Source organism: Pecten maximus, chromosome 11 (assembly GCF_902652985.1).
Source record: "Pecten maximus chromosome 11, xPecMax1.1, whole genome shotgun sequence".
NCBI classification, from domain to species: domain Eukaryota; kingdom Metazoa; phylum Mollusca; class Bivalvia; order Pectinida; family Pectinidae; genus Pecten; species Pecten maximus.
This window is the reverse complement of record NC_047025.1, coordinates 16,092,918-16,118,621: the sequence shown is the minus strand read 5'-3', so window position 1 is coordinate 16,118,621 and position 25,704 is coordinate 16,092,918. Positions and strand designations below refer to the sequence as shown.

Sequence of the window (25,704 nt, the reverse complement as noted above, 5' to 3'; positions counted from 1 at the left end):
ACTGAATTTTTTCAACAAAATTCTAACGAATCTATCATTTTCATCAAGCAAAAAATACCACTGTATTTAAACGAGAGAGAAACATTAAACTCTAACAGTTTATAGTTCTGTGAAATCATGAAAGAAAATAAGTGGTAAGTGAAAAAAAAAATGCTGGAAAATAGGGTGGTGTTATGAATAACACATTAAGGGATGAGAATTTTGTACAAGTCTTCATGCCAATGGCTTACTCTAATGATCCTATTGATATGGTTGGTTAAAACCTTAAACGATTTTGTCCAATGTAAGAACCAAGTGTTTGTAAGAGGAGTGATTGTCAATATCAGATGGTGGATAAGCTACAGAAATAAAACTAACTCACATTTCAAAGAATACATCTAGCCCTTAGACAAGATTTTGCTTTGTCCAGATAAAAAGCCACACCTACTATTAGCATAAAACGTAAATTTCTGACACAGCTGGTACCTTGGGTACACCTTGGTACAGGTACCAGGACTTATATGGCCTAACATTCTATTAAAGTCTCGCTGAGATAGCAATGAGCTGTGCATCTAATGTTAGTAAACACTATGAATTACAAACATTACTCAACATAGAAGTACGAAATGTCTAAAAATGCAAAAAACTGAATAGAAACGAATAATGAAAAGGCTCTCTGAGCGACGAACACAATTGACAGTGTTACAAAGGACTGCGAGTACTGGTATAGGTATACAAGGTGAATGCTGCAACAACCAACACACAATCGTTTACCTATCAATAATGATCAGTGTCACTATCCCAAAATGCTGAAACAGACGCCAAACCAAGTGGTTAAGTAACGGAAAATTGGCAGTGCTAATTACTACAGCTAGTTATCTAAACCTGCGACATGATACAATAGGTGATCTACATAGAGTACAGGTGTAGATTTTTCAGGTGACACAATATCTACAATAACTGGTCTATGAAATACAGGGATAGAATGTTTAAGTGACACAATATCTGTAACAATGGCCTGTGTAATACTAGGGTTTATTTTTCGGGTGACACAATATCTGTAACAATGGCCTGTGTAATACTAGGGTTTATTTTTCGGGTGACACAATATCAGCAACAATGGCCTGTGTAATACAAGGGTTTATTTTTTGGGTGACACAATATCTGTAACAATGGCCTGTGTAATACTAGGGTTGTTTTTCGGGTGACACAATATCTGTAACAATGGCCTGTGTAATACTAGGTTTTTTTTTTTGGTTGACACAATATCTGTAACAATGGCCTGTGTAATACTAGGGTTTATTTCTGGGCGACACAATATCTGTAACAATGGGCCTGTGTAATACTAGGGTTTATTTTTCGGGTGACACAATATCTACAAACAATTGGCCTGTGTAATACTAGGGTTTATTTTTCGGGTGACACAATATCTGTAAGAATGGCCTGTGTAATACAAGGGTTTATTTTTCGGGTGACACAATATCTGTAACAATGGCCTGTGTAATACTAGGGTTTATTTTCCAGATGAAACAATGGCTAGAATAATACCTGGTCTAAGTACAATACAGGGATATATTTTTCCAGTGACACTACTGGTGTAGAGGACTGTCTACAACATACTTGTGAAGATTATGCAAGTGACAAAATATCTGGTGGTCATGGATAAACTTAATATTTTCTCTAGGATGAAAGCTATTTTAGTAGTGAGCATCTTTTTGCAGTGATACTTGAAATACCAACAGATGCAATAACATAAATTATCATTAAAAGTTATTTGGTTGGTTGTTACTGTTAAACATTCTGTACCATTTAAATGTTAATTTGAACATTCACTGGCTTGGAGGTTGTTTGAGATCAAGATTTCCTTACGGAAACAAAGGATACAGTTACTATCAATGCTATGAACTTCATTTCGATGTGTCAGGGGTAAAATCACACAGGATACGTAGAATTAAACAACATCTACTAGAATTATACATGTACGGGCAAACTGAACAGTAGGATTCAGGGGTTACATGGAGTTTTTTTTAACTTTGTTACAGGTGTTGAGGAGGAGGGGGAGGAGATGCCTGTAAAACAATTCATTAATGACACAAATTACACGTAATATCCCAGGCTGTTACATGGGAGTCGTAACTAGACTCAAAATCTCTCAGGAACTTGTTATCTTCTCTGTGAGAAATAAAAACAATGTTGTACCGTCAGCTTTGTCTTCTTTGTAATAGCCCACATTCCCCTCACTACCAGCAGACACCACAAACACAATGCCAGCTGATGGTAAAACATTCTTAAATCTTAGTCATTGAGATGCTTGAATCCGTAACCAACTTGACCATGCGAAATATCTTGTACATAACCTGCCCTGCTATCACAATCATCTCCGTGAATTCCCTATTTCATTTCAGTAACTTTTTGAAATTTCAAATCATACTTTCTTTTTAATCATTTATTGATTCCAAATACTAATATTTTCATAAAATGCTGTGACGAAATGATTGTGGAGCAGTTATGTTAAAGCTGACAAGATTTGTATTCCAATGCTGAAAAATCACAGAAACCATTAACAAAATGCAACACTTGTCTTTTAAAGGAAGCAAATGAGGACATCTAATCTTTACACACTTTACAAGTTCCATAAATGAAATCTTCATTGAATTATCCTTTAAAGTTTGGAATATTTGATAAGTCTTATGTAACATAGCAAATGTGAAAATGTTGCATTTTATTGTATTAGTACATAACCAATTATAATCATAGTAATTAATGTTGTCTGAATGCATACATATAATGTAACAGCTTTTGTTTGTAATTAATTAAAAGCACCGCAAACAGGTATATAACTGGCCAGAAATAACGGCCGGGGCGAAGGGACATAACAATATTGTAACTGATTTTTACCAGAAGTTTACCTGTCTGCACCCCGTGTAAACCTAATACCTCATGTCTATTCTTGGCGTCACTGGAATTATGGGTAAAAAAATGTCATCTCCTCATCAACAAATAAGACACCCTGTATGAGTTATTGTCACAGCCTTGAAAGGCCCATATTGTTCATGCATAAGATATATATCTGTGAAATATTTACATATTACACCATTAATTTATCTAGAATTTTACAGTACACATATTTTACTATCTGTAGATCTGTAGTATTTAGCAAAACCAATTACTTGTCACCATCAAAAGGATAAATTTAGGAAATAAATATTGGAGCAAAATAACTGATAAAATCATGAATATCGCTGCAAAAGTATATAAAATAAAACTTGACTTGTTACATTAATTTTGCTAAATAAAACAGATTTACTGTAAACATCAATATTACTAGTCACAGCTATCACATGTATTTCTGTTTAAAGTTTTTCCACTGACACAAGACTTACAACACAATATCTACCACCAACAGGTGTGTAATACAATACATACATGATTTACGATGTTTACTGGACCGCTTTCGTTCCCTATTGGGCCTACTAGAGGGGGCTGCTGCCGTTCGCACACATGCCTCGAGAATTTCATCATCTCCTGTGTCATACATTTCTGAGTCTGTCGTTACACAGCCTCGTGATGACTGGGATTTGGAATCAACTGTAAATAAAAATCCATTACACATTTTCATTTCTGTTCTTGGTGGACTTTATTTTTATTCTGTCATCTGCATGAATTTTAAATTATCTTTTTTTTAATGCTGACTAATATTAAGAAAGGGCCAAAACTCTGTATATAATAGAGTACATATAGACTGATAAACAGTATACTTAACAATCTCCAAATTTAAGTGCCAGGGATAGTTATTGGTCCTTTGGGCTATTTCCAACATTTTTGCTATGACTTCTGACCAATTTCAACAGCTATATTTTACAACATTTTTAAAGCACTAGCCCAGTTAGATGATATAATGTACGTACGTGGACCGCGTTGTCTGCGTTTATGGCCAGGCATGCCCCGGTCGTCGGCACTCGTGTAACCGTTGGACAGGAGCCTTTGTAATGCCTCATCATTCTGAGCATCTTTAGACTTGGACTTGGAGCTGGAGAAATTTTCCGTCTGAAATCAAATGTAGGACATTTTGTGAATCCAATGTTACAATCTATCAGGGAAATATTTACAAGTGGAAACATTAATGCTACACAGAATCGAAGAAATCACTGAAATCTTTTAGTATATCAACAACCTTTCCAATTGTTTATTTGATATCCCCATCATTGGAAATTCATTTTTCTAAAATTCTTTGCAATCATATCAATCTTTTTAATTTTTAAGTCAATGTGCAATCGTGAAACCATCACTAAATACAGAACCCTTAAAAGTACCAAATCCTCAAAACATGTCCACATACATCTACAATCATCTTGCCCCGCGTCTTCTTCCTCTCCCGCTGGTTGGCTTTCTTTTGTAGTTGCTGAATCACCTTCTCCCGCGTCGTCCGGTACTCCAGGGCAAACTCACTTATTGTTTTACAGAAGGCGTTCACCTTGAGGTCGCGTGCACTTGACAGGGGTAGACCCATATACAACAGGAGTTTGTTATATCTGTAAAGTAAAACATGCACTCAATACAAATATAACATACCCATACTTGTCAACTATTCATTTTTTTTTTCTAATGTTTCAATATTATTAATTTTCTCATAAATCTTAAATGTTCTTTTTTTTTTAAACAAAAACCTCCATATTGACATATGATCATATGATTGAATATTAATAACTGTTATAAAACAATATTTCTTAAAAACCAAAAATCAAGAAATCCCAATAATGCAAAATCAGTCATTTCCAACACCTGTGTGTTATTGACCCTCGGACTAACATAAGAAATCTTTTAATATACCCATCTCTGACACTATGAGCATTACCAGCGGTTTAAACATCAACAGTACTTTTCTGATTTCTACTGTTTTCCTATAACAATCCAATTATTAAATACATGACAATAACATGATTCACATTACATAAAATACTGTACCTACCTTTGCATGACCCGTTTATGGACAATTTTTAAAATCATAATTCTTTCTGCTGCATCCGCCAAGAATTCTGACAACCTGAAATTATTTAAAACGTTTTAATTACATATTATCACAATACTGAAAGTAAAAAGATACCTGATATTTTGTACACTCTATGTTCTGCTATATACTGAAGTATTACTTACTTTGTTTTAATGCTTGAATTTGAACTTCCATCATGTTTTATGATTGCACGTAAATGATCCCATGATCCTTTGCACTCGCGCTCCATCTTTTCAAGCTTATTGGAGAGCTCATCCCAGTCCACCTGTGTATAGGTCAAAGGCCTCATGAATATCCAACAAATCAAAGCTATTCCTTGCACTTTTGATTACAAACATTTTTTTAATCTCACACAACCCAATACAGTTTTCCTACTTCCTAACAAGTCTATTATAAACTAGTTTCTAAATAAAAATAAAAGGAAATGTTACAAACAGGTAGGTCTCTGTCTTATGATAAAACCTTTGATAACTCAACACAGGTAACTTATTTAAGGAAATCATCAAATATTTACCCGAAATCTTTAAAAAGATATATATTATATATATATTAAAATTATTAATAAAGAAGATAAGATATATATTGTATATATATTAGAATTATAAATAAAGAAGATAAGATATATATTATATATATATTAAAAATATTAATAAAGAAGATAAGATATATATTATATATATATTAAAATTATTAATAAAGAAGATAAGCATCTGTGACAGTCCCTGCAACATTCGTTATTGTACTATTATTCCTGACAATGTCTGTAGATCCTTTTTGTGAGAGGGAATACATATTTTGACTTCAGAGGATACTGTGTACCATGATGAACTTACCCGTGAACAGCGCCCGAGGGCTCCGATGTCGGAGTACAGGTCAGTACTGTCGGGGAACTGGTCAATGATGATGACACACAGATGGTGCAGGAGGGAGTGTTTGTGGACGGTGTCCTTCACCTCTGGAATCTTGGTTAGGTATTCTATACTGAAACCTCTCGCCTGTAACCACAAAATACACATATCAATATCTTATGCCTTTTATATACCTGTGATTTTATATAAGATAGTTTTGGGGATAAATGTATTTTGGTATTTTTTCTTACATAAATATATCTTTTTTTCATGATATGCAGTATGGAAAAACAACAATAAATTATTTCAACTCCCTAGAAATTAGATTGGATGATTATTTTATCAATTTTTATATTATAACTTACCTGAGCACCATTAAGGAAGTTTCCAATAGTCAATATCACAGACAGGATGTATTTAAATGTTTTGTTCTTCAGTAACTCTTCAATGCCCTTCTTCAGATCACTAAGGGGCTCTGCTACTTCCTGTCATTTGGAAAACAAGAACGTATTACAGTATTAAATACAATGTTCATTATTTTGTTACTGATGCAACCATCTCTCATTCATAAGAAGAACAAAAACCTAGTTGAATGCTTCACTTTTTCATATACATGGGAAGACACCACTTTACCAAGGAATGTAAACAATGAAATTTAAATAGATAATTGACAGAAGACTTAGAGAATATGGATTTATATGATGATGATTCAGGAAAACCTGCAGAGAGAGCAGCATTATGTTTTCCAATACTTCAACGACTGGTTGGTGAGACTAACACAGCAGGAAGCAGTGTCTCAGTTAATGGTACAGACCTTGAGACTGTATTTACGTAGAAAGGGAGACAACTACTCACCGACTCCACCGACTCGTAGTCGAGTTTGAAGAGCCAGAGGGAGAGTCTGGCATGCAGCTCGCTGATGGAGGACAATGTGAGGAGGAACTGTTCGGCAGTCCCCAAGGGTATATCAGGGTTACCCATCTGGGCGTCCAGGATCAGTGACTTCTCCTCCTCTGTCGGCATCATGGACGTCAGGATCTTCTGTAAATGTACAAACAAGTCAATGTTAAATCCTTCCCTAGAGTACCAGATAAATATGTGGCAATCAGTTTGAAGTTAATACACCTGGTATACCCATCTAAATGACATGATGATCTTTTTACTGAGATGATAACCTGCTGTAGTGACTCTTACTACTTGTCAACAGTTTTATACTGCTTAAACTGCTTTTGAAGATTTTTTTTCAGATCTTTTCTTAAATTGTTATTTTCCCTTTTGTATAAGTTTTTTCATCATACTTATTTAGCATTGCAATGCTGCACTTACCTCAATTCCTTCTCTGTTCATGATGGAGTTGTCCATCTTCAAAATGGCTGCCTTAATGGTTCGGGGAGGAGGCAAGACCGTCAGACCAATATTGATAGCATTTGACCGTTTAGGAGAAAGGACAGAGATCTCTTTCTTTCCACTTGTGTCAGTTTTCTGTAATGAACAGTGATCAGCTACATACAAGGTAAGAAATGGCGAGGCACAACAGAGTCATTAACTGAAGGAAGGGACTAGTCAGCTGATTAATAGAAAATTAATCTGCATTAGCTGCACAGCAGTAAAATAACTTTATGTAAGCACACAATCAGGGAACGCAACTGGTCGCTGGAAGGGAAGGGTGTTGTACACTCCAAACCCACACACTAGCTAGAGGGCAAACTGGTTTGGTGAACTTCTTAAAAAAGGCATCCAAGAGTTGATGCTCTTGTATGATTTGGCATCAAGGAAGGGAAGACTTCACTCAACATCATATCTCAGTCCTAACTTAAAACCAAACTCTTCACTGTGGGAGGTAAGGAAGGTATCAATGTTCAAATGTTTAGGTGAAATGAAAGTTAGTACAAAATGTGAACTAAATGTCATTTTCATGAAAACATGCTGTAAAACCGAAGACATTGATCATCCACACAAAAGCTCAGTTTAGTGTATCATTAGTTTAAGGGTCAGTAACAAGTTTGTATGTAATTTACATGCATTATTACTTTTTACAAATAACATAATTAATTAAAAGTTTAATTTGAAGAATAATTCAATTAATTTATGATACACAATATGTAAGTGAAAGTAAAGAAGACTTCCAATGAGGACATTCAAGTATTTTACTCATAATTATTGCTCAACAGTGAAACATTAGCTTGCAATGATAAAAAAAACTAAAAGCACAAAGACAACATTGAAATGAACCCATTTTAAAAATATTGTATAACTTTTGTTGACAAGTCATCAAAGAACAAACAGTTTGGATGGAGCATATTTGTTTCTGATAATTCAGCCATAACTAGAAAAATCCATCTTTATAAAACATCAAATTTGACTCACAACTTTGTAATCCTTAATACACAACATGCCTCTTTTTACACAAATGAACAAATATCTTAAAGGCATAGCTGATGTAAAAATCAAATGTTCAGAAACAAGAAAAATTTATAATACTTTAGAATTTCATAAAAATAAGGACATCTTAATTGTTTAATGAAACAAATTTACTTCGCATTTAGTATCCACAGAACTTTTCTTTAAAATTTTTTTTTTAAAGGTTAAATAGATCTTGCATAGCTCCATCCAACCTGTAGCACACATACACATGTATATAGATCTTACCAATTCCTGTTTGTGCATTGTAAACAAAAATGGCAACACACATGCAATAGCCATTCATATCAGATACACAGGCACCATGACGATGTCAGCCGAGATTGTGCAGCATGGAAAGAAAAAGATGAGAATATTTCTGCATTAGTAAGAGTGTTCCAGCCACCTTGACAAATATTCTACATTTACATATCAAAAGTGAGCACCCTGCTACATATCACAGAAATGACAGGCAGATTCTTCTATCAAAGACAAACTGCTCCCTTAAAACCTGCAGATAAACTTTGTTTAGTCTTTTTTTGTAAGATAACACAATGCCATTCCTGTAGATGTTAATGTGCTTCCACAAGTGTACAATATTTTTATCTCTTACCCCTATACAATTTTTTTTATCTCTTATCCCTATAGATTTTTTTTGATTTTTTACCCCTATACAAATTTTAATCTCTTACCCCATACAAATTTTCATAATGTGATTTTGCTAAATTAAGCTGCAAAGTTATTGTGTAAATTATTTTGATAAGCTGCTGTCTGCAAATATATGGGAGGTGAAGTATTTTATATGCATGCAGCAAACTGATCAATTGATAAACAGTATTCTTTTCAGCCCAGAATAATATTGATACCACAATGATTGAGAAAATACATCATAATGGAATTTAAAGCTATATGGATATAGAGTAAAACAAAAGTAACCAGGTATCTAATACATGAGGAAAAGTTGTCATAAACACAACAAATATAAACATGGTCAACAAAACAATAAGGGTTTTAAAATTCATCCCAAATCTACGTGTACAACAGAAGTTAATTGTCACAGTGTTTCATTGCCAAACGTTCATCACAGCACATCCTAACTGTGTGTAAATTACACAAAATAATAATCACATGTACTTGTTTTTTCTCTGAGTTATGAATAACATGTAATTCTCTCTGTTAAAATATCTTCCTGCAAATGTTTTTAAGAGAAATGTCACATATGTTTTGAATTCATGAATAGTATAATTCAATGCCATGAACAAATTTTCAAGCAGGAGTCATTTTACATGATGAACATTCTGATATGAAACCAACAACATAAGAAAGAAACCAATAAGAAAAATAACCAAATAGAACATCTAGATTGTCTACCAAGCCAACCAATGAACAATGATGCATGATGGGATATGTCACATGATAATGAAATTTTTAATTGGAAATATTATAAGACATTGTTTTCAGAAACATATAAATGCAAAGATAAAATAAAGTTTGTAACTATAACACTGGCCCATTTGGGAGAAAAGCTGCATGTACAAGCATGTACTCTTCTAGTACAAGTACAAATCTAGACAAGCAGTAAGGGAAAATATTCCATCTGTAGTGAAAACCTATTTATTCTACATTGTGATAAGCTATCTGTTGATTATATGACCAAGCCTTGAGTACTGACCTTCTGCTTCATATCTGATGCTCTAGTCTCAAACAGATGTTCAAGTTTATCTGGATCAACCTTGACCTCTACAATGTCTTTCCAGATTGTCTCCCCTTTTGTAGAAGGATGAGGCATCTCAGGTTGAACTAATCTCCAGTGGAGTTTCATTGTCTTTTTCTTCTTTTTCAGTGTAGCACCAGGAGCAGGAGGCAGGTTTGTTTTTATACCAGGGGCTGGACTGCCCATCATCCCAGGGGGAGGAGGTGGGGGTGGGGCACCTGGTGGGGGAGGGGGAGGTGGTGGTAAACCACCAGGGGGAGGGGGTGGAGGTGGAGGCAATCCCATACCAGGCATTGGAGGCGGTGGTGGAGGAGCACCACCTATGCCAAATACTGGTGCTGTAGGAGCGAACACATCACAGTCGTCTTCTTCATTGAGGTCTGTAAAGTCTAAATCCTTGATTTTTAAAGGTCTACGTAAGCGTTTACACATTTTGTCCCACTGTAGGTCACTTTCAGTTATTTTCACTTCTTGAGGGGAGGTAGGAGTTTGGGTAGGTTTAGGTGGTTCTTTGGCAACGGTCTGCCGTGACAGCTCACCCTTAGCCTTACTGATAAGTCCACTGAGATCACCTGTGGGACGGGATATCTCCTTAGGCCCACACTCTGCCTCACCGTTCGCTGTAAAACGGCTGATGTTTGTTGTAACATTGTCTTTATCCTCAGCATCAAAACCTTCCACAGGCATCCGCTGAATTGCATTACCTATGTGGCCTTGCTGCAGGTTTTCCTTTCGTTGAGACAAGCTGTCGCCCTTTATTGATGGATGTCGTTTGAGCATGCCCGGTTCATTTTCAGGGCTGAGGTTCGGGTGACTTCTCCACATCCTCTTTCTTTGTTTGTAAATATTTGGCCCAGCGACTGTTACTGGAATTATTAGGTTGTCCGGTGGGGGACACTGTGTTACTCTTGCTCTCGTTAATAGCATTGTTTCTAGACTCGAATCCATTCTGACTCTGGGACAGATCACCATTACTAAGGTAACCTGACTCCTTGGACAGATCTGGTCGCATCGAGTAACCATTTCTCATCTGTTGTTGATCATCTGAAGATAAAAACATAAAAAAGTTTATAGACATTCACCAAAGTTAAATCAGGATCATCAGAAATGTAATAGTATCACATGTCAAAAGTAATTATGGTAGTTTTGTCAAATGAAGTAGAATGCCATGGAGGTTGATAGTGTAATATTGACATAGATACACTGTTACAGTCCAGTCCTAACTTCTCCACCATCACCAGTTGTAAGTTTACACAATGGCACCTATTCACAGATTCAGTTTCAATTTCCTCTAAAACAAATTATAGAAATACTCGAGACGCTATGTCTGTACAATGTCTGTACAATGTCTGCCCTATCAAACAATCTAGGTGACCCTCCATTGTCTTTTCACATCACAGCTCTGTTTTCTAAAAGATCTGTATCATTTGCTTTAAGGAAAGCTGACTACTTTACTGATACTGAACTATCAGATTTTTTTTTTTTTAACTGAATAAAGGAAAACTATTTTGACTGGTTATTTCTGCAGCTGAGAAATTAATGCTTTTGATAAAGGATCCTAAACGTGTCCCGTTTATACATGACCTTTTTTAAAATTAGCTTCAGTGAATCTCACAATTAGAACAGGTTTAAAATCATTTTTGCCATATACTTTATCATGTGATAATTTAGAATATAAGAAAAACCAGGTCTCCTACTGCAATGCTGATGTCGTCGTATTGCTTCTGATGACCTTGTAATAGGGGATATTACACAAAAACAAATAACGGTGATATTATGCTGCATTGCAGCCTGAGTATATATAGGATAAAATATTTTACTAAAGCTACACTAGCTATAAAACGCCTGGCATATATTTCAAAGCTGAAGCTACATATGACCTGAAAGTGAAAATATCTTATCTGATTACAACCTAATGATATTTATTTTTGGCTGAAGATCACATGATGTTTGGAAATTAGGGACCAATGAGGTTGATGAAGAATCAGAGGAGTTGATGTGGTCCAGAAATAGACATGGTTTTCCCATGGGTGATTAGGGTGCTGTGATGTAAGAAGTACATGTGAGGGCCCTTCTATCCTGACAGTGATTGTGTACAATGTACCACTACTAATTGTGCTCGATGAAGCAGAACTTGACACAGATGATCGATCGCCAGCATGATTGCGCCCTTGAAATCGTTGTCGTATTCGTTCTAATTCCTGTTCTTTCACAAATGATCTCTGTCTTTCCCGCCGGTCTCTTCGCGTGCGAGGAACATCTGTGGGCAAACATGCCATCAGGTTAGTAAGACACACAGAAAAAACTCAAGTCACATGTCACCAGTAAAGCCACTGTTGCTAGGCAACCCCATGTTACAAAGTTCACACAGTGCTCATGTCCAATCAGAAAGGAATTTGAAATAAACATTGCAAGTTAGATAGAGGACATGTAACAAGGCACCAGGGCCAAATCACTGTCAAAGGCAACAGCAGCATAACAATGGGCTTTGATCACAACCTTACACACAAATACTTTCTTCAGAATTCCTGGAATTCTATTTAGTGAAACATTCGTGCAGTGAATTCCAAATGATCTGCTTTTTCATGACCAATATCTTCTATACTCTGAGATATCCTCGTTGAACTTTTGCCATATTTACCCAATGAGAGATATCGAAAATGAAGCTTTCTATGCATTGTAAATTCAAACCGGTTGAAAATGTCTCCAGGTAGTTTTTGATGGCTGAAAAAAATCTGAAACCTTTGTCAAATTTGCTGTATTAGAAATAGTTGTTTCATTATATTAGAAGTAGTTTATTGTTTCTTACTGCAGGTTGTGATCATCAAGCAACTGTAAAACACCAATTCATGCTAAGGAAAAGTGTCCACAACATGTGTTGGTGAACAGGTGATAAACAAAGGAAAACATTGTTATCATTCTTCATTATCAACAAACATACAACCATATATTGTCTCTGATTTTAAGTCAGACTTTGTATATAGCATATCATTTGAGATGTTTAGCATTAGACGAAATAGCATCTTCATAACTGCATGCATGAAACAAAATTTTTATATGTATACCACATCATTTGAAATGTATTTTTTTAATAAAATAAGATCATTCAAATTTAATCATGTGGTTTATCAGAAGTTAATATGGGATCAACAGAAAGCAAATCATCTCAGCAGGCAACATAACCAGTAGAAACGGAAACAAAATCAAAATTGCATTCTTCAAAATCCGGACTGCCAAGAAAATGACGTCAAGAGTATCCAGAAATACCCCTCACAGGTGCTAGTTAATTATCACAGGGTCACAGGCACGCGTGGGCTACGGACAATCTTACAGGTCACAAACAGGTGTTCTATGGCTTATCCGTGGATAGGGTCTAACAAACGGGCTACGGTATATCTTCAGGGCTAACGGGCTCTTAAGGAAAATCTCTGGTCTGCATGACAACAAACTTGAAATAATGTACGAACCTAATGAATCTGAATGTTCGCTATGGCAGTCCGATTCACCTGAAAGCTGAGAAGCAGACTGGTGCGTGGTAGCAAGCTCTGCTGAAATATAGTCATGGATACCGCTGATCTGAGTATCCGATTCATCTGAAAGCTTACAAGCAGATTGAGTATCGGGTATGAACTCATCTGGTTCATACTCTTGTATACTTTCTAGCTGCGAAGCTGATTCATCTGAAAGCTGGGAAGCAATCTGTGAAAAGCTGGCTAGCTCTTCTCTCAAATAATCTGGAATATTTTCACTCAGAGAATCTGAATCAGAGGAAAGCTTACATGCTGACTGGGTGTTGGGTGTGAGCTCAGCTGTACCATTCACTTGAATATTTTGAGGCATTCCTGGTTTATCAGGCGGTCTGGCCTCCTCTACGGTTTGTTGTAGTTCATCAAGTCTTTGTCGTCTTCGCCGTTGTTCTGGAAGTTTGTCGTGTTGTTCTTCTGGCATTAACAGACAATGCCTAGGGAATAAGGAAAGATTTAATTAAATGAAATTATTTTTATTTATCAAAGTTCAATTCAAGTAATATAAGTATTTTCAACAGACAAGGTCATAAGTTAACTAATAGCCAAGGTCATAAGTTAACTAATAGCCAAGGTCATAAGTTAACTAATAGCCAAGATCATAAGTTAACTAACAGCCAAGGTAATAAGTTAACTAATAAATTAACTAACTAGACACTACACTCCTATTAACATAATGGAAACAAACAACATACATACAAAGAAAAAAAGGTTGTTAACTTCTGTATAACCTGAAGAAGGACAAAGGAGGTGATCTAAGACATTAATTATCCTTTATTTATCTCTAAAACCTTTTTAAATTGTGAATGAGTTTACCCCATGAAACTACTTAATCAAGCGAAAGCTTCATGGCTTATTTCTAAATCTTTAAATTACCACCAATCTATATCAGCTAACGAGGACTGCACCAATAAGGTCAACCAAGTCACCTGATCATAACAACTCACTCTTTTGACTTTTGTTTGACCTTCATGTACTCCTCAGCAGGGTTGATTTCCTCGGCAGGTAGCGCTGGTACACTCTTCGATTTGTTCATCTTCTTGGGACCGGTTCCCATGGAGAAGCGTCGACTCTTCCTCATGCTGTCCTGGTCACTCTTGGTCCTCGGTGTCCGTCTGTCAGACACAGAGATTATACAAATGATATGGCTGAAGTGTTACTGTCTCTATCGTTGTTTCTCCTCATCATAGTTATTTTAAAAGAAATCATGATACTACAATATATTTAATCTACTGGCTTCCAGTATAATTCATATTTATGTCACCAAAAGTATTTGTAGGAAATGATAAACACATCTAATGATGTCTCTAATACATAGAAATGATGGACAGATATCTCTGGTATATAGGGACTACTTAATCAAGCGAAAGCTTCATGGCTTATTTCTAAATCTTTAGATTACCACCAATCTATATCAGCTAACGAGGACTGCACCAATAAGGTCAACCAAGTCACCTGATCATAACAACTCACTCTTTTGACTTTTGTTTGACCTTCATGTACTCCTCAGCAGGGTTGATTTCCTCGGCAGGTAGCGCTGGTACACTCTTCGATTTGTTCATCTTCTTGGGACCGGTTCCCATGGAGAAACGTCGACTCTTCCTCATGCTGTCCTGGTCACTCTTGGTCCTCGGTGTCCGTCTGTCAGACACACAGATTATACAAATGATATGGCTGAAGTGTTACTGTCTCTATCGTTGTTTCTCCTCATCATAGTTATTTTAAAAGAAATCAAGATACTACAATATATTTAATCTACTGGCTTCCAGTATAATTCATATTTATGTCACCAAAACTATTTGTAGGAAATGATAAACACATCTAATGATGTCTCTAATACATAGAAATTATGGACAGATATCTCTGGTTTATAGAAATGATGGACAGATATCTCTGGTATATAGAAATGATAGACAGATATCTCTGGTATATAGAAATGATGGACAGATATCTCTGGTATATAGGAAATGATGGACACATTTAATGATATCTCTAGTATAATAGTTTCACATGGTCGAAGATAATTTGTGTTAAAATGATAAGCATGCTTTTATAAAATATTTAATTAGTCATTTTATGCATTCCTACATAGATATCAAGAAATAACTCAACTCGGACAAGAAGTTTGTACAAACCGTAAGCTATCTGATTGTGACATGTCTGCATCTTCCTCCCCGTCTTCGTTCCGCAAGGCAGCCTATAGATTACATGAGTAATGTCATCAGCATCCCTTCTAAATCTGATTTCACTCTTATTATCAATAACAGTTATTTACAGAATTACAGTAGACAGCAAAATTACATACTTTCAATAACAGAGAATACCAACAAAACAACGTAATATTAATTCTAACTCAAAATAGATAAATTCAATTTGGTTCTTCTGAATTCATTAAGCATCAGAGGTCCTACCTCATACACCTGGAACTGTGTGAGAAGGTCAAGGTCGGCACCATTCCGGTTCATGTAAATGCGTGTGATCTGTTCCATGCCAAGTTCTTCCAGAGCATCTGTCACATCATAAAACGTGTCCTGGTCTGGGATAGCGTTCAGTACCTGTGGGTAGGACATGGAATGTTATATCTATTCACCATGGCGTAGACTAATGTAATGACAACCTTACAGTGAGTAAAAGTTAAATTACAGTACAACACATTCAGCCTCATAAAATGACAATGATTACTTATAAACTTTAAGAAATATTTTTATCTTAATTCCATAAAAATCATACTTTATTTTCATTGGTTGTGAAAATCAGCTATTCAGATATATAAACTGAAATCAAATCCCTTTTTATTTGTCATTTGATGAACTATGGTACAAATATCAATAGCAAAAAAGATCAACTTTTAACTGTCTACCAATATGAATTTTGTTTTCAAACAAAGGGGGATAACTCTGTTGTGCTTTACCTTATTAATGAGTGTCATGGAGTAAATAAGAAGTTCTGTGTCCCCACCATCTTTCTCATCAAGGATTCCAATGATATTTGTCCATGGCATAACACCTGATGGAAGAATAAAAACACACTTTAAGTATCAATCTCATTAGCACTCAAGCAGTACATTATTACCATATAAAAATTGAGGAAGATGGAGGAACTATGTCTACGTTATGCAGTAAATTTCCATCTGGTGCTCATCATGTGTCATCCTCATTATTGCCAACAAACTTCTAGGATATGTTTCAATTTTCAACAAATTTTACAAATATTGCATGCCCTATTTTCAGAATACCAATATTTCTTTGTAAGTTATTTTAAGATTTTTTTTTATTGTTTTGATATTTGAATTTCTCGATAAAAAGGTTTTACGATAATTCATGTCTTTGCAACATCTATACACATATAAAAGATACCTAGATAGGGTTCATATTTCTATAATCAACGAGTCTCATACGAACACCTATCTTCTTAATGTAATCATGATACACACCTATAGATATTTATCTGCTAGTTTGTGGCTATTCCTAAAACACACACCCTATACATTAATCTACCATTTACTGGTGATTCCTAAAATAAATACTGCACCACGTAAACTTGTCATGTTTTCTAATAGGCTCATTAAGGATAAAAAATACTTCAAATTTTTAACATTTTTACCTTTTATGACTTAACAAAGATTCTCAGGGGTCTTGTTAATTTCCATTGAGTACTTTGATTGAATAGATTAAACTAAGACAGTATCTAATACCCTAAGTTCAAGTGACACACCACACTAATGCTAAATTTAGACACACCAACACATTCTTTACTAAGAAATTCATTTATTTATGGAAATATTTCAAAACTTTACTGTATACTTGACTGACATTGTGGTATTCAGTGTGTCAAGTGATTTGAACATAAACTGACAACCAGCCCTTTGTTTTACGTAAACCCAGACCATTGTCCTTCTGAAGTACAAATATTGTTTTGGACTAAGGATGCGTGGCCAGATGGTGTCAAAGATTTGGCCAAGAAATTCCATAAGATTATAAGAGGCATATGTATACCACTATGGAGCTAATTACAGCCGACTTAATGACAATTCTACAAATCCATTCACAAGATCAGCTGTAGTTGTACTATCTTAATTAGACTGTAGCTGTTTTATAGTTAGCCCAGAGTCATTACATGATATCTGCTGATCAAATGAGGCCAATAAGATTGGATTGACTGATGACCTATAAACAGACAGAGCTCTGGGAATCACAGATGTAGGACCACCCGAGGGATGTAAAGGTGTGCGACCAGGCGTGGTGCGAAATCAGGTAAACTTGACATGGAACATGATCACCCCCGGCTGCACCAGCTAGCCCGAGGGTCCTCTGAAGGCTCCAGTTACATTTGTCAGACAATTGGTATTTAAATGTCTATCAGGTCCTGTGAGAAGGGATAACATCATGTTGACAGAGCGAACGACCACTTGACAATAGAATGAGAAGTTGTTGAGATGTCACTACATCTTTTGTGTGGACAGTTTACAATTTTACCAGAAAGGATCTACATATAAAATCTTATTTCATCTCTTTGTCATGTATATGTTTTACAATAGGCCTTCAACAAGACTAGATGTCAAATAGGACTCTCGACTCTTAACAGTTCATCAATAATAGGACAATTGATCTAAAATTACAATTTCATTGCCCCTTATCTGACCATGTTTACCTTAATCTATTGTCAGGTGATTTTGACATCTTTTCACAATGATGCTTAAAATTCTTCATGCAGTGGAAGTGTGTACCTTCTACAATTGGAGCTAAATCAAACATCTCTATGTAAATGTTTGTATATGCTAGAGATACCTGAAGGATCAACACAGTGAAAATATCAACAGAATCGGATACATCCTGTCTTATCTCAATGGTTAATCAGGAAGGACCAGTTTTAAAATAGCAAACTTTGAGGATTGAGGGATAAAATTAGAAACTGTTTGAAGATAGAAATCTTGGCATGAAGTCATGATGGCCAAACACTGCCTCACTGAAAGCATTAAATCTATGGAGCAGAGCTGCTTAATATCAAAACACCAGTGGTGCTGGCTTGTTATAAAGTTAGATTAAAAGTGATATGCTTGGTACATCAGATAATATGTATAATTAGTATCGACTAGGTAGAACGTACACAGGGCGAAAAGTACAGCTAATACTTTTTCATTAACATGATTATGAAGAAGGCTCAGTTTACTCAATCTATAGCTACGATATGAAATTCTATCTTCACACAACAAAAACAACCTGGCTTCAGTTGGCCTCTTCTTTAAATTATCACTTTTTTTTCTGATTTTCTCATTTCATTAATGGTATAATTCATTAACGTTAACCTGGATTCTTGTGATTTGATTCCATGCCAACTCCGATGGTGGTGGATACATATTTACTGTAATTGGGTTGATACTTTTTACCCTATACAATGAACATATACTAGCAGATATAACCATTTCAGTTTGAAAATTCTATCAAATTTCTGCATTTTAAAGTTAACAATAAACTTTTTTACCTCATGTCCAAATCACCACCATCAGTGTGTTGACATTTGTTAGTATATATATATATATATATATATAGATAAGTCACAGAGATTTATGTTTCCAGCATATGCCATCTAACAAATTACCAGTCATCAAAACTAATTTCTGTGACAAACCTACACAGACTTTTGACCTCGCATATTATTCATAGGCCATTTACTACCTCTTATATGTTAAAAGGCCTAAAAGTGTTCTGACATTTTGTACAGTGTTAGGGAGACATGATCCCCCATAGGATACACTAGTATTACCGGTGATATACTGTCAGGGAGTAGGACCCCTATAACACTGCTAGATAAACGGGGGATGCTGATCATAAACAAACGCGGTGACAGTATGATTGGAGTGACTAATGGTCTGATGACGTTAAAGTGTAATGACGTACAATTTGAATTAATGAGATGTCTCCCTTCGTGTGTGTTCATACACAACGCATAAAATACAAAGTCAATAAATAAAGTTAGAATGTATAGTCAACAATTTTAACAAGCTGTAAAAACTATTTTCTATTGGAAGGCAGAAAGTAAAAGAAATAATGTCTATATTGGTTTTTGTTTCCCAGTAATATTTTTCCAGACTTCAAAAATGACATACATAAAGCCTTGGGACGTCAACATCTGGTCAAAGGTAGAAATGTAACACCTTTCTAATACAGGTAACATACTACAATAGGTAATTATGTGTACTGGAGCGAGATAAATGCCAGCTCATAACCAGACTAAAGTAACTCAATCTCCTTTATCAAAACTAGGCATTTATAGGGAGGTATCACACGGAGCCACCGGGGAACATTGCATGTCCTTAAAGGAAGGTTTCAGCATGGCTGACTATGTGAAAGGTGACAATCACTTTAGAGTAGTTTACACTGTTGTCCTCAGGAGGTGTAAACAACACTTAGGCTGATTACATATAAGGAGACCTATAGCTTTATTGGATATATTTAACTTGAGTTTCATCTGATGGTCACGGCCAATTTTACCCCAAATAAATCTATCTGTAGACTGTGGGAAAATACAGGGTATCTCACCTGTTATTGTACGGGTCTCTAAATATAAGGTTTAGGACTGATAGTTCGGACTGTAACTGATGCTGAAAGCAGACACTTATAATCATTTTATAGTTTATCTGGAAACTAAGTCACGTTCCTGTCTAATTACAAGTTTTATTTCCAAACAGAAACAATGAGATTTGCCTTGGTAAAAAGTACACAAGGGGTGATAACTCCATAAATGATTACTGCATCAGATGTCACACGCCCCCTAGAATGATTAAAGTTACCTGATAAATTTGCAATGTTAGAAGGTTAAATTTGCACGCTTAATCATTAATAAAGTTATTTTATCATGATCAGATACAAAACTTCAGGGATCAAAGTTGAAGGTCTCACCTCGTTTGCGATCCACCTCATTGACAGCTTTCAATAGAAGCATGGTGTTTGTTTCTGTATATTCCACAAACACAAGCAGAAGCTTCAGTGATGTCTTCACAACCAATCGAAACTGTGAACACAAAAATGTACAGTTAATACAACCTATCAAAAATGATTATTTTACCTATATAAACGAATAGATTTTGTACATTTCATCCAATAAAGTTCTCAAAAGCAGTCTAATGCTGTGGAAACATCAATCAGATATATAATACATGGAGTAGTTTAGTTACCAAATTATTAAAAATGCTGCAGACATAAAACTTGATATCCTCTTTAGTTAATGCTTTGTACTGCTGTCTGCATTGTTCCTAACTAACTGGGTTAAAAAGATATACACAGTATAATAATAGATCATTATCGTAGCATCAATAATGGAACTGATGAAATACTAATTGGAAAATTTCCACAGATGAATGGGAAATACATAAACAGTATAAATATACACAAATTCAATTTAAGTCTGGCTTCATAAACCTCTCAAATACTGACACAGGTTGAAAGTGAAAGTAGAGCTATTTATAAATTTATGTAACAATTTCAAGAATACATTCCAACTTATCTTTTTAATAAAAACCTGCTTACATGTATAGTGAATCTTGGCATACGGTATTCTTTAACATACATTTTCCTTATATATAAATCTATATACATTTCACAACCCACAAAAAATAAATAAGCTGTCACATCAATCTAGCCTGCTAGTGATGTGCAGAAAATAGCATTTGTCTCGTCAATAAATAGTCCTCCCATAATTTGTTGTTAAGTGGTACATCCGTTTTTATGTGGGAAAATGACTCTATGTTTCATACTCAATGGTATGTATTGTAGGTAGGTAGTTGTGTGTGCATGCTGCATTGTTCCTGTCCTCCACACATTAAATATATGATTCAGCGTAATATTAAAACAAACCATCTACTATCCTGTGATTCAGAGTGAACAAAAATAGCACGTACTTCTGTATGTATGGGCCTTAACTAACTCTAAAAAATCTTTTTCAGATAAAAGTAGTTTTTTTTTAAGTTTACATCAGAAAAATATAAAATTGGAGTAATTTGCTAAATAAAACTTTATTTTCTTAGAAAAGGAGCAAGATATTTTTAACTTTATATACAGATTATATAAGTATATTTTTTAACTATCAATTACTGTTGTTCATCAATGATAATTAAGGGGCATGTAATGGGATACCACAAATATACCATAAAATTGTGACAGAGAGCTGTACATTAGGTACAGGGATACTTTATATAAGTAACACTAACAGTCACAATAATACCTGTTAATTAATTATAAAATAACAAATCTGTGTAAACGAATAGTAAAATTTTGGGATAGCTGTGAGTGTTGTCATGAGAACACATCCTCATAAAAACCTCAGATGGAGGGTGACACCTCACAGGAGCCTGGAGGTATCAACAGTCTGTGGTCTAATGTGGAGAGCACACTTATAATACATGCTGGGAAGACGCCAGACTCCACACATCAACCACAGAGCTGACCTAATTAGTGTGCACCTGTATAGGTTAGGGCGATAGGAAGGGGGATTACTCAGGTTAATGTAGAGGGCAGGTCAATCTACTTAGTATTACAGTAATGAACTTGTGTTTCTATAGAAATCAGGATTTTTGTTTTATCTATTTATAACGCCAAGACATCACAGAAATACCATGTAGTACCCCTAACACAGGAATTTCACGCTTTTCAGATTTTCAAACAAAAGATCTTTATAATTACCCATAATAAATCATCTATATTAAACAATCATAGCCTTTTGATAAGATCAATACATGGTTTTATAACCCCTTAAATTTCCATTTGTAAGGTTGTCTTTTTTTTTAATTTCACGTTTTTTGGGGCTTTTTTTAAAATGCCTTTTGATACAAAATATACTAAAATTAAGAGGATAGTATATTCTTTTATATCAACTTGGACATACACCATGCATCTTTTTAGTGGAAAGGTAAGATTGGGGTTAAAGGTGAAAAAAGATGGCAATAATACCTTTGATGCCAGTAGGTTATATAGCCACTGGATGGTAGCATTGTGACTGATTACACCATTCATACCATCCACGTACAGCATCACCTGTCCCAGGGCTGCAAACAACAATTAGCTCAGATAATGAATCAAATAAGCTATGCTGTTAAAACAGGAGAATGCAAATATGGAATAAAACCCTTGATTCATATTCAATCTTGTATTTTTTATCTCATACTTTTGCTCTCAAGAAGCTATAATATCCAGCCAATTTAAGTGACTTATATTATCAACATTTATAACTAAAAAATACTCTCACAAGTACTCAAAAGCCTCTAGGTAAACATCATTAACTTTATCGGATTTATGTAAAATTTAGGTCAGCCATTCCATTGACGAAACATATAGGTCATGTACTCAATACAGGTCCCAAAGTTATAGAGTAATGAAAACTGAATCACAAAATCAGTTGCTATGCTTTACTACTATAAATAGTACTTCAATATTTTCCTTTATATCTGGTTTTGCTTTCAGTCCTGTTAGGGTCTAACAGCTGACTTTTTTTGTGACTGACCCAGTAAACAAACATAAATTGGCTGACACACCAAGTGTAATTGATACACTCCTATACTGTGTTAATCCTTTTAAGTTGAGTTGATCCCTTAAGGCTCAAGGGTTCTTAGAAGGAGGTATTTATGTAATGCATAATTACTCACAAAGGCTGACCATTACAAACCAGGTTAGGATTATGGTATAATATACCAGATAAGAACCTAATAGTCATGTTATACAGTATCTTGTTAAAATAACTATGTATGTACTAATTCATACAACACACACGCCAAGTACAGAGTTATCTCCCTTACACAGGAGTGAAAGTGTCCCGAAATATTGAAATAGCCACTTTTGCCAAAATTTAACATTAACTTATATGAGGGAAAATATCTCCAAAATACGTTATTCAGTATTAACTGAATACTTTCTTGAAACATTATTTTATTTTGTGGGGAAAAAAATTGTATAAAAAAATTAAGCTACCTAATTTCCTTTCACTATTCCATATTTCATTGGTATAATAAATTCCTCTCATCTAAAGCTTTGTAGTCCCATTAAATTATAAGATTGATGTGTAATTGTACTAATCAATAGATAAAGAGCATCAAAATAAATAATACAAACTGATCTTTGAACTTCAAATAAAATCAAGATTACAAACTATTCAAAGGTGAATCATGATAAAAAAATAACTGAGGGCCAATGAATAAAAGATTTGAATGAAACATATAATTAAGGAGCTTACCTCGTAAAATGTAGTTTTGATAGTTCTGATCAGCTTCTGACCCAACCTTGATAAGACAGTCAAGGCCATCGTTGTTAACAAACTCGTGGACAAGGTCTTTGTCATCCTGGTAATGTAAAAGCAGTCATTTTAAACTCATACGATTGCCTGTGAATAGTTCCACCTCTTTATAATTTTTTCAGTATAAAAGGAACATGCTTTTAACGTTAGTAAATCTACGAAATCATACCTCACATAAATGTTTCTTTGTATTTAAAAATATTGTAGATCATACCTACTGTGGAAAAATCTGATGTGATCAATCTTTATGCAAAAAATATCATAAATGCTAAGTAGCAATAAACTGAAATATAATCAAAAAAAAATTATGAAACAATTAAAAAAGTATCATGAAGCTAAACAATGATAATTTACCTGGAAGATCTGCTTGAGGGAGAAGAGGGCTCTTCGTAATTCTCTTCCATGGGAATTCAAAAGTTTTTCTGTGAAGATTAAAAAGAATAATTGAACAATGACAAACAAGTTTAAGTGTTAAGATACAGATAAAGGCTTTTAAAAGGTTTTTTGCACCAACTGACATTTGGTACAGTGACATGTGTAGATACGGCGTGAGAGTATTAATGAACACAGGAGACTAACACTATGGTTGTGTACCACAACAAACTCTACCACTAATTCACTGTCTAAACAAACAGTAACTACTGTCGATATAATACAAATATAAATAAGCCATTTTGCATATCTTTACTTATAAATATGAATAATTCTGGAAGTAAATAGCATTTTAGAAACATTTTGGAAATTCAGTGAATGGACAGCACGCATATATTTTTATATGTATTTGAATTGTCTATAACAAATGTTGTAGTAAGATAGAGGACAGAAAAATACCTTTCAAGTAACTTACAATTTGAGAAATGATAACAGGCCGGAAGAGCTTTACTGAGATGAGGTTGGTATAGATTTCTGTATCATAAGAGACACAGGTGTGGCTGGTATGATAAGTTACATTTCTGTATGAGACACAGGTGATGCCAGTATAGGGTTCTGTGTGACATACAGTGGAGGCCAGTATGGGATGGGGTTCTGTGTGACATACAGGTGACGCCAGTATAGGGTTCTGTGTGACATACAGTGGAGGCCAGTTTGGGGTTCTATATGACATGTAGATGAGGCCGGTATGGGATGGGGTTCTATATGACATGTAGATGAGGCCAGTATGGGGTTCTATATGACATGTAGATGAGGCCAGTTTGGGGTTCTATATGACATGTAGATGAGGCCAGTATGGGGTTCTATATGACATGTAGATGAGGCCAGTATGGGGTTCTATATGACATGTAGATGAGGCCAGTTTGGGGTTATATATAACATGTAGATGAGGCCAGTATGGGGTTCTATATAACATGTAGATGAGGCCAGTATGGGGTTCTATATGACATGTAGATGAGGCCAGTTTGGGGTTCTATATGACATGTAGATGAGGCCGGTATGGGATGGGGTTCTATATGACATGTACTGATGTAGATGAGGCCAGTTTGGGGTTCTGTATGACATGTAGATGAGGCCAGTATGGGGTTCTATATGACATGTAGATGAGGCCAGTTTGGGGTTCTATATGACATGTAGATGAGGCCAGTATGGGGTTCTATATGACATGTAGATGAGGCCAGTATGGGATGGGGTTCTATATGACATGTAGATGAGGCCAGTATGGGGTTCTATATGACATGTAGATGAGGCCAGTATGGGGTTCTATATGACATGTAGATGAGGCCAGTATGGGTTGGGGTTCTATATGACATGTAGATGAGGCCAGTATGGGTTGGGGTTCTATATGACATGTAGATGAGGCCAGTATGGGGTTCTATATGACATGTAGATGAGGCCAGCATGGGGTTCTATATAACATGTAGATGAGGCCAGTTTGGGGTTCTATATGACATGTAGATGAGGCCGGTATGGGATGGGGTTCTATATGACATGTAGATGAGGCCAGTATGGGGT

General features: G+C 35.3%; 1 protein-coding gene across 1 annotated transcript in view; it reads right to left on the bottom strand.

Moving 5' to 3' along the window:
• The window catches only part of LOC117337842, a 121,625-nt gene that overhangs the window by 4,438 nt on the left and 91,483 nt on the right, over window positions 1–25,704 (bottom strand). The window contains 22 exon segments of the mRNA XM_033898968.1: window positions 3,406–3,567; window positions 3,888–4,026; window positions 4,319–4,511; window positions 4,949–5,023; window positions 5,134–5,255; window positions 5,824–5,985; window positions 6,204–6,323; window positions 6,694–6,879; window positions 7,165–7,320; window positions 8,488–8,493; window positions 9,911–10,747; window positions 10,749–10,996; window positions 12,057–12,212; window positions 13,732–13,913; window positions 14,950–15,117; window positions 15,612–15,673; window positions 15,888–16,031; window positions 16,388–16,482; window positions 20,376–20,487; window positions 22,422–22,516; window positions 23,698–23,803; window positions 24,112–24,179. Coding sequence (XP_033754859.1) covers window positions 3,406–3,567; window positions 3,888–4,026; window positions 4,319–4,511; window positions 4,949–5,023; window positions 5,134–5,255; window positions 5,824–5,985; window positions 6,204–6,323; window positions 6,694–6,879; window positions 7,165–7,320; window positions 8,488–8,493; window positions 9,911–10,747; window positions 10,749–10,996; window positions 12,057–12,212; window positions 13,732–13,913; window positions 14,950–15,117; window positions 15,612–15,673; window positions 15,888–16,031; window positions 16,388–16,482; window positions 20,376–20,487; window positions 22,422–22,516; window positions 23,698–23,803; window positions 24,112–24,179 — 3,594 coding nt within the window.